At 35.9% G+C, this 17076-nt stretch overlaps 1 protein-coding gene and 1 long non-coding RNA gene across 7 annotated transcripts; both read left to right on the top strand.

Annotated features, from left to right (window-relative positions):
• The first annotated feature begins 6003 nt into the window (after nt 1–6003).
• Nucleotides 6004–6576, top strand: LOC309798417. The gene is made up of 3 exons (XR_014293119.1): nt 6004–6077; nt 6142–6243; nt 6372–6576. It is a non-coding gene; the product is annotated as an uncharacterized lncRNA (long non-coding RNA).
• Nucleotides 6577–7376: 800 nt separating this feature from the next.
• Nucleotides 7377–10026, top strand: LOC309798416 (barrier-to-autointegration factor 1-like). Of its 6 annotated transcripts, none has more exons than XM_082646608.1 (6): nt 7377–7538; nt 8127–8213; nt 8344–8399; nt 8959–9088; nt 9168–9236; nt 9694–10026. In XM_082646608.1, the coding sequence occupies exons 4-6, from the start codon at nt 8966–8968 to the stop codon at nt 9769–9771; spliced, it is 270 nt and encodes an 89-aa protein (XP_082502734.1). In that variant the 5' UTR covers nt 7377–7538; nt 8127–8213; nt 8344–8399; nt 8959–8965; the 3' UTR covers nt 9772–10026. The 6 variants fall into 6 exon arrangements, 5 of the variants coding, with proteins under 5 accessions (XP_082502734.1, XP_082502731.1, XP_082502733.1 ...); XM_082646607.1 differs by lacking the exon at nt 7377–7538 and adding an exon at nt 7555–7996; XM_082646605.1 differs by having other exon boundaries at nt 7836–8399.
• The last annotated feature ends 7050 nt before the right edge of the window (nt 10027–17076 follow it).

Here is a 17076-nt window from a genome sequence, read left to right as displayed (position 1 = left end):
CTACTATTGCTTGAAATTCAAAACTGAAACTCTTTATTAGAGATTGTACATGTACCTCTATATGAGCAATTTTTCGAGATTATTTAAGTAATACTGGCCTTGTTGGTTACCTATGTAAATAGGCTTACCGTGTGTACGCTTAACGACTCTCTGATTTCTTTTTCATACTAATACTAAATAGGGTAAACTAAGTGGTATGTGTTTTTATCAGTCCGGTGATATTTCTCCAGGCAATACATGTGTCTCCATTTATTTATATTTTTGCACCAAGTGACTGTAATTTCGATGTATGCCAATATAACGGGCAGTATGGTGCTTGTATTTGGAATAACACATACGGTATGTTTTTTAAACAAAAAGTATGAGAAATACTTTTCATTGCAAGGAGCCGACGTTTTACTACTAATTCTACCAAATTCAGGCCAACAAATCAATGCACTGTGACAAGTGGACCAATCATAAAAGAGAAAGCTGTCTGTGTTTGTGCCGCACGCATTACACAATATTGCTACGGTAATCAAGGATATTCCTACTGTAGAGGCAAATTATAAGTGCCTCAATCAGATGCATAATCTGAAAATGCGTCACAGAGTATCAGCATTAGTTCATATTTTCAATTATTGATTATTGATTATGAATTCACATTATTGACCTTCAGATCGGAAAGTTCGACTAATTCGCCCATTTGCTGGAATACTACAGGTTCGTTTATTTTTGTTAGGGTAATTAAGGAGTGAATTATTAAATTATTAGTTTCATAAGCAAATAAATATGTTTCAGTAAAAGGTTGACAACATCACTAGGCTGTTAAAAGAATATAAGTTATGCATATGCATTCTTTCCAAAGAATTAGTCAAAACATTGGTGAATATGCAGTTAATGTAGGTATTCTGCTCTTAGTACAATAAATACCTCAATATAAGTAACTTCGACGAGTTGATCTTTGTAAAATAGATGTTTTCGAGTTCTGCAGTTATAATTTCAGTGTAGTTTTGTAAGATTAAGGGTTCTAAATGTGCGCATTTGTGTACTCATCCTAATTATGCAACTTCCGCGTAGATAAATGCAACCTTGCTTTTGCACAGGCCCTCTGTTAACTACGAATACATTTATACAAGTCTCCTCTGTAATTAATCATTTTGTGGACGCGATAAATTGCTCCCAAATTGCGAAATAGAAATGGTCGTAACATCAACTGGAAAACATTTAAAAGTGCTAAAAGCAATATCTTTTATAATGTAGACCTAACAACCCGTTGTAAATAATAGCATACATACAACTCGCATCCTAAGGGTAATAGAGCAAAGCCCCTCCTATAATTCCGTCACCTCCACAACCCCCAAAGCTTTCAAGTGATCATAAAATAGTCCTCTAATTCCTCAATGAACAACAACTCTGTACTCCTTTTTCAATTAGGCTTCGTCGCGTAGGTGTAACGTGTGAGTGCACTCGCTGTGTGATTGGACCAAACAAATGAACTCATTCAAAAACATATTTTAGGCAGTTTTGCGTAACGTATTATGTAAAGAGAAAAATTTTTACGCAAGCGTCGGTGGCTAATCTGGTCCTAGCTATCAAATGATTACAAGAAGTTTGGTAAAAAAGCTCTATGTGATCAAAGTATTCTCCTTTCAGCGCGGCATTGAAGCATATTCTCAGTGTATCTGGTTACTCAGTAATCCTCGTTCTCAATATATTCTCGCTCATACTTAATAACTTAATCGAGGGTTGCAATCACCGTTATCCTATGAGGCAAAGACGAAATTTTAGTTATTCGATAAAAAATTAATCATCGGTGTAACTCTATGAGATTCTGGACAGTTGGCATTCCTATGACAATCATTACCTCAAGCTCTGCCATGTTTCTGTGAAGAATTCATTTTTTTAAAGGATTTTAGTTATAATTGGAATTATCGACTATCGGAACGTTAGAAATTGCTTACCATGGAAACATTGCATAGAAATTTCTACAGAAAGCTTTTTAATTACAGGAATTATAGACGGGTGTTGATTCATACTCTGATTTTCTTAGTAAACAGAATGAGAGACTTTTCTCTATCTCGTGAAAATACCCTCTTTATTATGTTGTTATTACTCTTCATATCGTTATTTATTTACTTCACGAACATTATTTAAGGGTGCTTTCTCATTCTATAATGACTTGCCTATAAATCTGATGATACAGATGGTGGTGTGAATCGTTTTGAAGACAAACGAGGAAATACGTTGCTTATGGCATCGGTGCACAACGATTATAACCAAATTGCATCTCAAGTGAGCTGAAGCGAAAATAAGTATCATTTTAAACTAATTAACACATTCTACACACATAACATTACCTCTTTATGTGAATAGTAGCGGATAACAACCGAATCATTTTAATGGATGCTACCTTTTGAAATTTTTTTTTAAAATTGTTCTTAACTTTAAGAAGATCAGCGAGCTGCTAAAGGCTATGATTTCAACGAAGACTCAACGTATTAGTTTTGACTAGTTACTTATGTTACGCATACCACAATGTAGTAATTTTCATTGATACCATTACAGATTGCATTTTTGTTCAAAACTACCAGGCTGTGCGCTTAAAGTATCCGATATATGAGGAGTGAAATGAAGGACATTTAGAAACATCGCGTGCTGAAACAACTCATGGCGACCAAGATGGTTTTTAATCAAACATTCAAATGGCGAATAATCAGAACAAAGGTTGTTCGCTAATATCATGTTGTCTGTTTTTGTTATATAATTATTTCTCATTGCGCTGTCTACTAGAGAAAGAGAGGAAAAGAGACTTTTGCAGCAAGTGCGTACGCGTCAATATGGAGTCAGCATACTCTTGCACGATGTTACGATATATATATATATATATATATATATATATATATATATATATATATATATATGACAATCAAAACTTCAATAGAAAGAACGAGATTTAAAATCTCTCTTTGTCAGGATGAGCTCATACTATTTTTCGTTCTCAGGATATTGGAAATACGCATTTTGTTCAAGTTTATGTCTGAATTCAGCACTCAGATTTCTTGCCTTCTACTCCAGCTGCCAGCACTTATTGTACACAGCTGGTTTGTATTTCGTATATTAGCGAGAATACTTAATAAGCCTTGTACTTTTATACTCACATGTTGCTTGTGCTGTTCTTGTCTACTTGGGCTGCTACAGTAGTCTTGGTAGTGCCACAGTTCGAAACTCATACTTGGGTAATTAAGCCCTTGTATAAAGAACACTAAGACGAGCATATCGAAACCAATAGTAACTAGGTAACAAGAAGATCGCCAGATTTTATTTCAATAACTGAAGGAGGAAGATTTAAGGGAATACGGTAAACAATATTTCAAAATGAAGGATCTTATACACATCAGCAGAAGTGGATGGAGTTATCATCAGAGAGAAGTAGAGCTTTTCCTTGGAAAGAAGTTTCCGAGTGTTTACCTCCGCAAAAAGTTATGCAGTGAATAGTGTGACGTCATTGCACTCAGTCGACTGGCTTTTCTACGTTTTTTAGACGGTATAGTTCCAACGAGTGTTAAGGTTCATATTTCGCAACCACTAATTTCTGATACAAGCAACGTCGCTGTTTTGACAATCGGAAAGTTTGTCGACGTTCGTTCTACAAATTATTGTTGTTGTGTTGGAAAATACGTAGATATCAATTCTTTTCAGATTTCCGTTCTACGAACAAAAAACGGTGCCATTGTGGCTCGCCCCATTCAAGTCATATCGCAAGAAATCATACCGTTCATTCGAAATAAGAAACTAATGTCGGCTTTGAGCTCGAAGAGAAAATGAAAGTATAGTGGTATTATGAACGAGTGCTTTCTTCTCACTTTTCATACTATCACTGTGCTTTATTTCCTCTCCGAGCCTCAAATCGACATTTTTATTCTCTTTCTAAAGCACTCTTTGCACCCTTATGAGGTCTTGCGACATGACTTTAATGGAAGAATCCCAATGACGAAATACTTGTAGAAGAAAAAAGCAGCAAATTTTCCAACCGTTAAGACAGTGACGTTCCTTGCATCAGAGATGAGTGCTTGGGAAATACGAACTTTGATGCTCTTTGGCATTGCGCTGTTAAAAAAAAATCCCGCAGAATAGACTGTCGACTGAGTGTAACTTCATCACATCATTGCATAGTATGCTATCGACGCAATAGGCTACATAACTACAAACAGGCGTATAAGCTGTAGGGTTAAAAAACTGGTAGGAAATGGTGTACGAAAAAATTTCTCATATAGTACAATCTGATAGTTCCAATTCAGAGAATAAGTATTTGATGTTATCCATGCGGTTGGAACTTGGTTTTTTGAGTTTCTCTGTTTAAGTTGTTAGAGTGTTTAGCTTGGTAGATCGTTGTCAATCGACCTTTCCAGGCTCTGAAAAAGGCAATACGGCCGGAACGTCAGCCCAATAATAAAATTGCTTACCAAGCTCGTGTTTGTTCAAAAAAGAAGAATTGAGAAGTATTAAACAATGCCGCGGTTAAAAGAAGACAGTCGGTCTTGGAATACTATGGTGGTCAATATAAGCGTCGTAACACTTTATCATGCAAGAATTGAGATTTGGCAATCTTCTTTTTGATCAATTAATCAAAGTCAATCAAAGGCAATCAAAAAACCTTCGTTGACTTTTTTGTCTGATTATTTTTATTGTCCATTCTGTTGTTGACTAGATCGCTTGCATTGTATGTATCTAAACATTTATTCATTACTCAGCCTTTATAAGCTTTCTATTCCTTAAGGAAGAGAGGATTACATCCACGACATCATGGAGAATAATCTACGTGCAATATTACTGGTCAGTGCGCTATAGTCTGGTGAAGTACAAACGTTTTGATCAGTAGCTCATTAAGACAGACAGGTGTTTTTGTTTTATACCTGTTTGCTTTTTCATATACATAGTACTTCAATCCACTTTTTCTATCTCTGTACTTTTCAGTCTTTCGAGGTGACGATCTTTTCCACGTGTCAAGTCTTTTTTTTCCGTTCCAAAGCTACTCTGTTTCTTTGGTAATGTTGCTTCCTACGTTCACTTTTTTATGGTGTACTGCAGTGTAATTCCCAGGACCGACTGTCTGTTAACCTCGGCATTGTTCAATAATTGTAGGCGTCTTCTTTAAGCAAACACGAGGTTGTTACAATAATATTTATTTATTGCATGTAGGCTGACGTTTCGGCGGTTTCGCCTTCTTCAGATCCTGGAAAGGTCGTATTGACAACGATCCATTAAGCCAAACACCTCAACAACATAAACAGAAAATTTCAAAACCTAAATTTTAATCGCATAAGGAACATCGTTAATGATTCATATTAACATAACTCATTCTTAAGTGCACCTCTTAAAAGTATCGTTTCTTTGTTTTATCATACAAATAGTTCTTGTTACTAGAATTGCGTTTGAAATAGTAACGTCGCGGAAACTGAGGCCGTGATCCTGCTCTGGAGCTATTTGGTTTAAAACTCTGCACAGAAGTTGATCGATGGTAAAGACATCTGCATAATTCAACAAGCTTTAGGTTTGTTTTTAAACGTTGATAATGTGTGCAAAAAAAAAAACGGTTACATGGTTTCCTGCTTAACCAGATTAATATTGTATTTTAGAATAGTGGAATATAAAACTATCAACGCACGAATGGCATTGTACCTTTGATCATATTTTTAAATATAACTATTTACTATTAAGTTAATCACCACTTCTAGCAGTAACATATTTCAAGTTTTCGCTTAGCTGTTGCCATTTGTAAATCATTTATTTGACAGCAGAAACAAGAAAAGCATAAGAGTTAATGTGATAATCATTTACACGCTATGGATATTTGTTTTACATAGCGCAGTTTTCAAAAAATGTTTTTTTCACTCAACTAAGATTGGAAAAATATGATTACTCAAAAGAATTCTAGCCATTACATCTTTTGATAGACAACGATTCCACAAAGCATTTTATGGTCTTTGAGCAATTTTTTAATAGTATAGTGTGTGTGGTTCAGGTAATTGAATGCACCGTGATAAATGAATGATAACTGATAAATGAACATCATGCATATGAATGAAGAAAATAAGGTGTGATCGATTTTCTTTATTCTTCATTTTCCTTCTATTTCCTCCTTGCTATGCGTTCACTTAGGGAACCATACCGTTTGGAACAGTTTCCACAGTGGTATAGCGGTATATTGCCGTTCGAAATGGAACTGCTGCAATATATTCGGACGAAGCGATTTTCTCTTAGGTATGGCTTAATAACCATTAATTTAGCACAAATCTCCTCGGTTTTACTAACTGCTGATAACTTCAGTTACTTTTGAGCTTTGTTTTAGTTTTATCGATATAACTGTTTTCAAATTTAGTAACGTTCAGAAAAGCGAGATTTCTTGCAAGGAGTCCGCTCGTTCACTGGAACAATTCGTTCACTAATATTTTATATGGAACTGTTCCACGGACGTTTGTACGGAAGAAATCATGTCACCTTGTTATGGACGAAATTAACTTATTCAAGTCCTTATTTCTTTTAAGTTGATTTAGAAAAATGTGTTTCATATAAAATCTGGTCTTGCTTTGTCGAAAGCCAGATATCAATATTTTTTCCTAATCCTTTAGCTATATCAAGGTTATTTAAGTAATAGGTGGATGGCTTGTTGTTTTTGTTATGTCAAAAATCAAGCTACAAACTTTAATAATTTTTGAGGTCAGCTAACATGAAACTTTCTTGTAAAGCTTGCTTAATTTGCTGCTTACAATTCAACCCATCCGATACTTAATTGTGGTTATGTATATTGTATGAAATTCTCAATATTCATCCTTACCAATTCATAAGTAACAAGGTAGTAGACGGTTGCTCTGTTGAAGCCATAAATTTACGCATGCATCTGAATATCCCCCGAATCATTAGGAAATATTGAAAAAATGTTTGTAGGCAAAAATGACTTCAATGGAAAACACACTATTCCTGTCGAGCTAGGGATGTTTTAATAAGTGCGAAGTGAATAAATTACAAATAGTGCACAAACTCATTTAATTTCGTTCAGGACAGCAATTTTGACATACCCTGAAATTCTTTTTTGTTTTCCTGTTATTCATCTGGCAACAATTTTCAGATTTCTTTTCATATCACTTCTCCAAAATGTTATTTATTGCCTTATATAGCATACATATATGCTCATCTATACTTTGCTAGATGGTTTCCACATCGATTTGTTGCTAAATATTTATTGTGAACAACTTTGTAACTCTTTGTGTGGATCTGACGAGCACAGCTTTTATGTCGTAAACTGAGGTGAGTAGATTTCTAATGATAATATTTAATCAACAATCTAATGAAAATGCTGTGATGTTATTTTGAATTCGTTTACAGGAAATGTAGGCGACATTGCTATATTCATATTGCTCTATCAGTGGTCTACCACTCCATCGTGGCCATGTGGTAGTTTTGGCAGTGGAAGGGCGACGTTCAGCCGAATTTCATGGTTTCAATAAGGTCACCAAAGCTAGAAAAAATACGATATTTCCGCTTCAGCCGCAAGTCCAGTGAGTTAGTCGTGGTTGTATTCTCGCTAAAAACACTAAGTAAAAATGCTATTACACCATAAACTGGATGCTCTTCGTGTCTTTTTGGCGAGTGGAGCACACCTATCAATTCTCGGTCGGATAATTCTCATTGCGAACTTAAGTAAGGTCTTGTGTCCGAGTTTATTTGCCAATTGAATTTCATACGATGATTGCTATGTTTTCGTTCTTCATTTACGTGCTATCTTTATACCTAAACCTCCAATTTCGTTCTGTATTATTTATAGCGATAATGCCGTCTATGCTTACTTGTTGCAGGTATGTAGGTTTAGTAAACCAAACATTGTGCACGTGTGCAGCATTTCCATTGTCATTATTTCGCATCTTTCGTTCATATGGTTTGTTTTCAGGATAACGATCTTGACGATTTTGTTTCCTGATCTAATTTTTGTGCTCAGCTGAGGATACAATTGCATAGTGTGAGTGACAAACATGTACACACATTAGGTGATCCGTTTTGGAGACTGCATTACTGATCACGTTGTATTAGCAGCTATATATAGTTGATCTTTATTATCATTTAACTTGCTAATCGATGTTCCATTTTAGCTTGTATTCTGCTGGATTACCAATATAGAAGATTTGTTACCGTGAATTTCCAAGTGTGACTTAATATTTGTTTCGATTACATTTCAGGCGACATTATTCACAACTTATGTTAGTAATACGAATTCATTGTCACGGTGTTAAGACCGCTGAAATTTTTCAAAAATGGCTTGTTTTTTTTTACGTCCATTTTTTTCAATAGTGGAGCACGTGCTTTCAGGGTCAACTTGATTGGGAACTAGCAAAGATCATAGTCGATTTCAAGCCTCAAGTATAGTGAGTTTTACCTGCTTTATAATCGCGAGCGGTGTCTGGATGCTATAATTTAGTGTTACGACTGTTTGCTCCTATTTATTTCACTCACGTCCAATTTAGTATCATTTTATTGCTTCTTTTTCGGATCATTTTCTCCTACTCAACATCATTGATGTCAAATTACAGATCCTGAGATGCACACCATTTAACTGGAACTGTTTTTCCATTGCACTATATGCTACCAACTAATCGATTATCACTTTAAATTCAAGGAGACTCGTTACCAATATTATGTCGGAATTCTCCTGGGGTTTTACTCGCAAGAAGATGCTTCTTGTTGTCGAATAAGAAACTGCAGGAAAACTGCCAAGTTGAAATTTCAAGCTCATTATCAGCGCTGTATATACAGGTTACAAAGTGACTATCAAATTTGTAAAAAGTGTTTGGCTTTATGGAAAGAGCATTTTCGATGATTTGTTATCGTTTTCACCGACAGCGTTGATTCAATCCATGATTGTGTTGTATTTCTTGGTGTCCGCATTTTTTCATCGTTGAAACCGTTAACTCATATGCATTTTAGCGCTGTTATGTCTACTTCTGTGAAGCACCGCGAGTTCATCCGTGAACCGATGGCTGAGAAAGAAGTGACCGCTGTTGCTTGTATTGGTCCCGCATATGGAGCTCAGCTTGCTGAAAATGACTTTCATAAGGTAGCTTTGTTTTCTTTATCCTTCTTGTTATTTTCTTCTTATTCGTATTCTAGTCGCCTACCGAATCAAAATATTGTAGGCCTATATTCTCTTTGGACAGTTTCTATTTCTCAAAAAGGATGAAGATTTGTTCACCGAGCGATTAAAGGTAACATTTTTTAAATATAAATTTGGTAAATGTGTTTGGAAGCGCCGTCATGATATTTTTTTTTTATTTTTGCATAACTGATGTTCTTTTCTCTATGTGGTCTGAAGTTAGTTTTACTCTGAACCAAGCTAACGTTGAAGGTTTTCTGTTGTTGTTGTTGTTGTATGTGATTATGCGTACTTCTCCGTCATTCCTAGTTAGTTCCTATAGCATGGGAGATTGATCTTTGTCTATTAGTACCGGATTTCACCTTACTGCGTTGTAATTCCTTTTCAATTTGTTGATTATTTGACCGGTAGATGTTTAGAAAACAGATAAGTGGAACAAAAGTTTCATTTCATCCAGTTCCTTCGTTCGCACTTAAAGACTTCGAAGTTAATACAAATTCGCTGTATCAATACTTCGTTCTTGTGAGCAAAATATTAGATAAGCATAAAGAATATATAAGTATTTTCAGGATACTACTGGAGTGTCTGCAAACCATGCGAAGAGTGCGTATAACTGTCTGAATGCATGGGCAGAACAATATATCTGATTTTAAATACTTTCATCTATACTTTATCCTAACCTGCGCATATTGTCTCATGTTTACGATTTACATCTGAAGTTGTCCATTCTACGGTTTATTTAAATCTAAAGTGGTCCATCCTACGGTTCATTTCTGTACCGTTGTTGCTTGCACTAAATTGTTAGGAACGTTTAATTTGTTATCGATGACAGTTAGTTTGTTTTGATACTATTTTTGTTTGCACCAATTTTTCATGAACACATCAACGGCAGTTAATGTACACAAATTATCGCATAAATGTTTTCTTTCGTAAACTTCATGCAATGGAAGCCAGCATGCTTGTGCCATTTGATATCTGATATATAGATATATATGATACAGAGATATATAGATACACATTTTATACAGAACTAAAGGCCCTTCATTAAGTTGTACGGACGTTTTTGATTTCTGAAAAGCTTCGGATCTTCTCGCATCCGTACTTACCAAAGGTATTGGTTACGTTTTTGTTTCAAACCACGACAACGGTACGATATGGGCTTTAATTGAAATTATATAAAGTCATAATTGCTCGATCATTTATTTATGCTACTGAAACGCCATAAATTATTCCTTCGTTTATTATCGTGATTTTCAATGCCGCATGCCAGAGGTTACCAGTAGGTTCAGTTCAGTTGAGGGATGTAGATAGTATTGTTTCTTGTGTCTTACTGAAATATGAGATTGGTGTTGTGACCTTGAAACTCCATAGGATTATAGCTTTTCGTTTTTGATTACCAGTCGTCGTTAAGACGTATTTGTCTGAATCGCCAGTTCCTTGATCTTCGGAAGTTAATGTAATTTACGACTTGTGATTCGCTCACGACAGTGTTTTAGATAAGGTTGACTCGCTCGTTTGCTTTGCTTAACGTTCAAACTCGCAGGCGTGCGTCAAGACAAAGAGGACGAGGAGATGAAGTTGAGACGGAGCAGAGTATTCTTTTTGTGCTTTTCACAGCAGATGCACGTGGCTGGAGCATTGTATAATATTTGTTCCATGAAACATGAATAAGCCTTTAGAGAGGAATCTGTTGCACGTGGGGCATTCTTTTGAAGTTCAGCCATAAACCACTTTTTACCATACGCACTCTTGTGTCGTAATCCACTAGGAATAGCTTCAACTGGCTAATGTTTTATTGAATGAGAATGATCCGTGTTTCACTTCCACGTCGTCCCATTTCCTTTTTTTGCATGATCTTCGCGAGATACCTGTGGGTAGTCTCAGCGAGATGGTATTGACTTGTTAGACCCTTTTAGATGATAATGTCTTTGTAAGATGATAAGATCATGGCTGTAAAGTTGTTAATCAGCTTATGAACAATCCTTATCAACTAATCAAGGATTACGTGGCTGTTCAGAACACTTCATTTATGACCTTTTTTTATCTGAGGTAAGTCGAAAATCTTTCTTCAGTCAGTTATGTAAAGACATTGTGGTCCTTATAATCTCATAGTACATTAGTGATTTTCTGTCAATGACATTCATTTTGAAATCTACTGAGACTGTTTTCCTTTCGCAACCATACGCTGAACTATGTGAAAGCGAATCGACGTCGTTATTGGAAAAATTGGAATAGAAATTGGACGACCATCTTCATTACCATTTTGTATCCAATGACCATTCTTTTTAGATATAACAAACTGATTGTCGTGGTCGTATAATTGGAAAACTTCCGATAAGCGTCGGCATTTAACGTTTCTATAGTCTCACTCAGTGCTCTTGCTCTTCTCTTAAGTATTTTCTAGTGCATATCTACAGAGCTTTGAAATATCGGATATGAGTGGGTAGTTTGCCGCTCGTAGGACTCAATGTTAAAGTGACAATTCAGGGTTTGAAAACAAGTGTCTTTTGGTTCTTTTGAAACTCTGGTTATTGTGAAGTGTTGATGAGCTGGCCACATCCTTCGATTTTGTCAAAAACGGTGTCTTCCAGAATTCGACTGAAGGCGTGAATAAATGAAATCCTCGTTTATGTGGTTTATGACGATTCTGGAACCTCATCGTTTTACTTCATGGTTTTTTTGTGGAAAGAAGTAACTTTGAGCGGCAGCAGTTGAAAGAGAACGCGGAAGAGATTGCAAATAGTGAACAAATAATATGCAGGAGATTCCAAATGGTGGACAACCTGTTCTGTATGACAGTTCACGAAATTTTGTAATTTAAAAGTGGCGCATTAGGGAAAAAGTGTATAATACGAAATATATGTAAGTGTGTGGCCCATAAAGTATTTCGTTAGTGAATAAGATTTTGGCATAACTTGTTTTAACTATAGTTGCAGTTTATCGCTTTCTACTTAGATCAACACATATGTAAACATTATGTAATTGTTTTTCAGCGCTAAGAATAATTTTTCATACACTTCATTCTTATGGTCTCATTTTCGTTTTTTTTTTCAGCTGGTGAAATCATATCATTTGCCTTATCGTTGCGATGCAGTTGGAAGGAATATGTCTTGTTGAAAACTGCTTTTCTAATGGTGAATTTGAGCCGGCAGTTATCTTTTCTCCTAAGGAAATGAAGGTGTTTTCGATTCGTTTTGAGGAAAGGTTTGTTGTATTATTAGTATTCTGAAATTTAATAAAATAGAGATGATGCCGTCGAATTTAACACCATTTTTAAGTTTCAACAAAAAAAAATGAATATCTCTCTGTATCACTGGGTTCAGTTCCAGTTATTTCCTGCTTGGCTGTTTTTCCTACACGTTATTCAGAAAGCAGTTGGTTAACCTATATCTTATACAGTTGTTTTATGTTGTTGAAAAGACGATGCTAGAAAATTTCCGTTTCAAGCAAGTAACAGAAGGAATCCGAAGCAACCAGTTACAATGGACAATGAATCAAAAACATAGATTAAACTATACATGGCAGGATGACGATAATCATTCTGGTTGGACATGTGACACGACAACGATGAACGGCTGAGCAGAAGACGTTACCACTGTGCTCTTTTGGGTGTAAAGAGCATGAATGAGTAAAACATGGTCGCAGCCATGAAACTAATATGTTCGAGAACAAATTAAAAGAATTGATTAATATTTGATTTCTAGTATCGGACAACAGCATTTGAACTGATTTCAATAATTTTCTCCTTCTGTCATAGCTATACGGGGTTGTCTAGGGCACCGGTCAAATATGACATGTATACATAGATGATTTTTGGTACACCTTTGTATAAAGATATTCAAGCACTCCTTCATTCCATGATCAGGAAAATTGTATCAAACTTATCTGCATGTGGCAGTTGTACCCATACGCAAATCTGCAATCTGGAGATATTCATGGATAACGAATGCATAGCGGCGAGCTGAAAGAGAGAACTACTGGGGCTAGCAGAATACACGGAGTCGGGTCATATGAATAAATAATTCTTTTATCGAACAGTTCGAGTATTTTGTAGTCTTAATTTGTCCCTATTGCTACGCAACCTACCCAGTTTCCTCACTCAAAAGAAACAATGTTTTTCGTTTGAGACTGTTGTTTTTCATTTTTGATAAGGAGGTATGCAAGGATAACTCTTAGCGTTTGCCCTGGAAGTTCCATATGTTCGTGGATGTCTTGTGATTCTTTCCGACCGTAAAAATAGGTTATGCTTCTTCAAGGCCAGCGATCCATTTGAAAAGCAGGAAATTATATAAATTGTAATCTAAATAATTCTTCAAGGATTTGTGCTGGAACGGGGTTAATGCGCGAGTGGTCGAAACTCATCGTGATGATGTGTTGGAGGTAAAAGAATGGCATAAAACCGACAAACCAGCCCAAGATCTCAAATTTTCGATAACAGCTAATTCTGTTGTGGTGAGTTATTGTTCTTTTTTTGATCATTTTTCGTTAAAGTTGCACGATAATCAGGTTTTGCAATCCCAAGTGTTGATTATAACAAACGGTAGTATTTTAATATCGGAAAAGAACCTAACGAAATGATTAGTGGAGGCATGGTTGTAGTTGCAATGGAATTTTTTAGCATACCTCTTCATAGTGTCCTACTATACGTAGGTGAATATATGTAGTAAGAAATATTATGTTCATATTATAGAACACTTTTTAGCTCTTACTGAAGCCAATTCCTATTACGGTTTTCTTATTATGGTTTCCACAAATTTGTTGTCTTGCCTTCTCCTCCAAGAAACATCTCATTCCTCCCTCACAAACCCGAGAGTATTCTTCAGCAATAAAAAACGAATCTCATCGAGTTCACGACATCGCATAATTTTCATGGCGATTGCGTGTGATGGCACCTAATCTTTCGTCACGGGGCTATGAGTTATATGTCACTCATCCCAGCCAATGTTCCATCCAACCTTTCAGTGCAGATATATCAAGCAAGTGTCGAACTTATTCATAACTATGTCCATTTCTAGACCGGATATTTGCTGCTGCTTGACGAAATCGGAACCTATTGTAACGACCTTTAATAGCATGATCAGCAGCTGCAACTTCTTACTGTTTCTACACCTCATCGCGGACAGTTACATTCCTGCGTTTTTTTGGCTGAATTACCTGCACAGCTCCAGAAATCCTCACTTTCTTTTGTACCGTCTCCAACAAAATTTGATCCAATATTTTTTATTTTTGGGCAGTAGTCTTGTTCTTTTTCATCTTTCTTTCCACGGTAACATTCTTCTGAATAGGAGGTGTTTTAGTGAAGTGGCAAGTTGAACTCATTGATGACATCTTTCTTATTAGCAATAGTATCTGTGTTATCCGCCTTTAATAAAGGCAAGGAGTCACAGCGGGATCAATGTGCTTATATTTATACAACAAAAGTGTTAACACCTTTTTCATCTGTAGTATTATCCCCATTGAAGATATTGACTACCTTTATAACTAGTGACAGTGTTTCTCCACTCCGCGCGAATCAATGAGGCGTACAAACTCGTACGAAGTTTTTTTTTTGTGAATCATTCGTAGAAAATTGCTTTTCTCGACTGTCGCCTTGTTTGGGAAGCTACTGGTATTATACAAAAATTATAGCAAAGAACTGTGTAGGACAGAAAAGGCACCAGTAAAGAGATATCTAGTTTAATACCAACCAAAGTATTCCCACACCCATGAGTTGTATACTGGTACGACTGTGTTAAACAATAATTTCACATATACGGACTACCGAACAATTTCACTTGTATTGGTTAAGCTAGATTGCGTTCACAAGTAACTGGAAATAGCGAGGCTTTTTAAAGTATAAGAATTCCCATCTCAGCTTACAGTAGACTGCGTTTAACACGCAGTAATACGCATTGGCTTCAATGCCTATGGTGCGAAAATAGTGGTCGCTTTCACATTAGATCGGCATATCTCAGCTCATATTGCACGTTATTGTTTGCATTGAGAACCATTAGAATCCGTAGATTTTAGAGTACAAGATAGAAGTTGCCTTATTTTTAGAAGATTAAATTCTTCTCTTCTTAAGCCAAGAAAACCTACTTTCTCTTGCTTCTTTTGCTTCAAGGCTCGTATTTCGAACAGGAAATTGCTGAACAAGCAGGACTCCCTTTAACAAATCTCACGGTTTTGCTCATTGCATCACTGAATTTTACTGTTGCCATGCCTGTATGGGGAATTTTAAAAATTAAACCTCGTTTTTTGTACGCTTCTCAACTCCTTCAGTACTCTATTCATCGGAAAAATTACCGCCTGTTGTCGAAAAATTGGTTTCGGCTCGATTTACCTAATTAAAAAATCCCCACATCTCTGGCAACAAAATTCATATTTAGCTATACTACCATGATGAAATTATAGGTTTCTCTACTCTATTAGTTGCTTTTTGTGAGTTCTTGTCGAGATTCGTATATCGAGAAGCAAAACGAAACGAGGACGGCATGTAGGGTGTCGCCGAACGTGGTGCTAACATTGGCGACACCTGCTGCGCTTTTGTGGATATTTTCTTGGACAAAAATTTCCCCTTATTTTTTTTTGTTTTTCCTTTTTTTCATTTTTGCTTTTATCTTGTCGATCTCTTATTTCTTCTAATTTTTCTACCTTATCAGCTTTACTAATTTTTTATTTTTGAATTTTTTGAATTAAAATTTAACACAGAGACCATAGAATGCCAACTAAGTCTGTATCACTTCGGTGTTGGTAAATCGTCACGTTTTGTCTGGGAGAATAAAAACACTGACTTCATGCATTGGTTGGTTACCGCAAGTCATTATATGAACTAAATGTGCATGCAGTAATTCCAATGATGCTTAGTGAGCTTAAATTCTTTAGGAACTGATCAACGCTGAACGCCCTGACTTTTATCCTTTATTACTTCTATTTTCCTCTGTAATCAAATAACACTCAGCGCGCCAGTAAAGTTGTGTTCTTCCTTGTCATTTGTTAGAATTTGATATTCAACGTTTCTTACAGTGGCCTACCGATATGTCATCTTAATGTTCTTTATACTCTCATACAATGTTCGCTACCAGTTTGTAGACCTCGGAGGGAGTAAGGCTACCTGGCCTGGGGCACAGGATTCAACCAAGAACTGACCGTGTGTGTACGTGTGTAATCGACACCTATAATCACTGCGTAGCATGCACCTCGCCAATATGGATATAAGTTTATAGTTTTCAGATAGATACACATATTTGCTACAAGTGGAGTCGAGGTAGTAACAATGACAAGATTTTTGTTGCAAGTGTTGAGCTTGGCGAACTAGTCATAGACCGTCAAGGGTTTGTAAATATTGATGACGTATATATGACAGGAGCTGAGTTGTAAGTTTTTATTTCTTACTAGTTCTATATCTTGGATGTCTGTTAATGACAGGCAGCTTGTTTAGTATGGTGGAATCAAATTTGGTTGCTCTTTATGGTTACTTCAAGAGCGATGGATCGCTGCTAATTCCTCATATTTTAGCTAGACAGAAGACAATTCTGATTTTGATGAACCGATATGTAGGCGGAATTTTTATTATTGCTCTAAAATTTTCTAATTATTAATACTGCTTCTTTGAAAACGCTAAACATATGTTTGAAAACTATAAAAATGTAGGAGCTTGGACGTCAGGACGTTCGTACAAACGCTAACGGAGAAACACATGGTAAACCAGACCTTTTTTGAATACTTGATTCATTTTGTAATTTTATATTTGCTCAGATTTTCAGGTAAAAAGATAACAGCGATATGCATTGATGTTTGTTATTCAGAATTTGGATTTATTGCTATGTGCTATAGCATTAAGAAAAGAAAAATATATAAAATTCGAAACGGATTTTGGAGGTGAGTATAGTACATGATTTCATTATCTACACATTATCAAAAGGAATGGCTGCGATGTGTTTTTTGAAGTGCTCTCGGTAGAGGTCTGTTTA

This window comes from Mesoplodon mirus (genome assembly GCF_964341445.2).
Source record: "Mesoplodon mirus genome assembly, contig: HAP1_SCAFFOLD_3339, whole genome shotgun sequence".
NCBI lineage: Eukaryota > Metazoa > Chordata > Mammalia > Artiodactyla > Ziphiidae > Mesoplodon > Mesoplodon mirus.
This window is presented reverse-complemented; position numbering and strand designations above follow the sequence as displayed.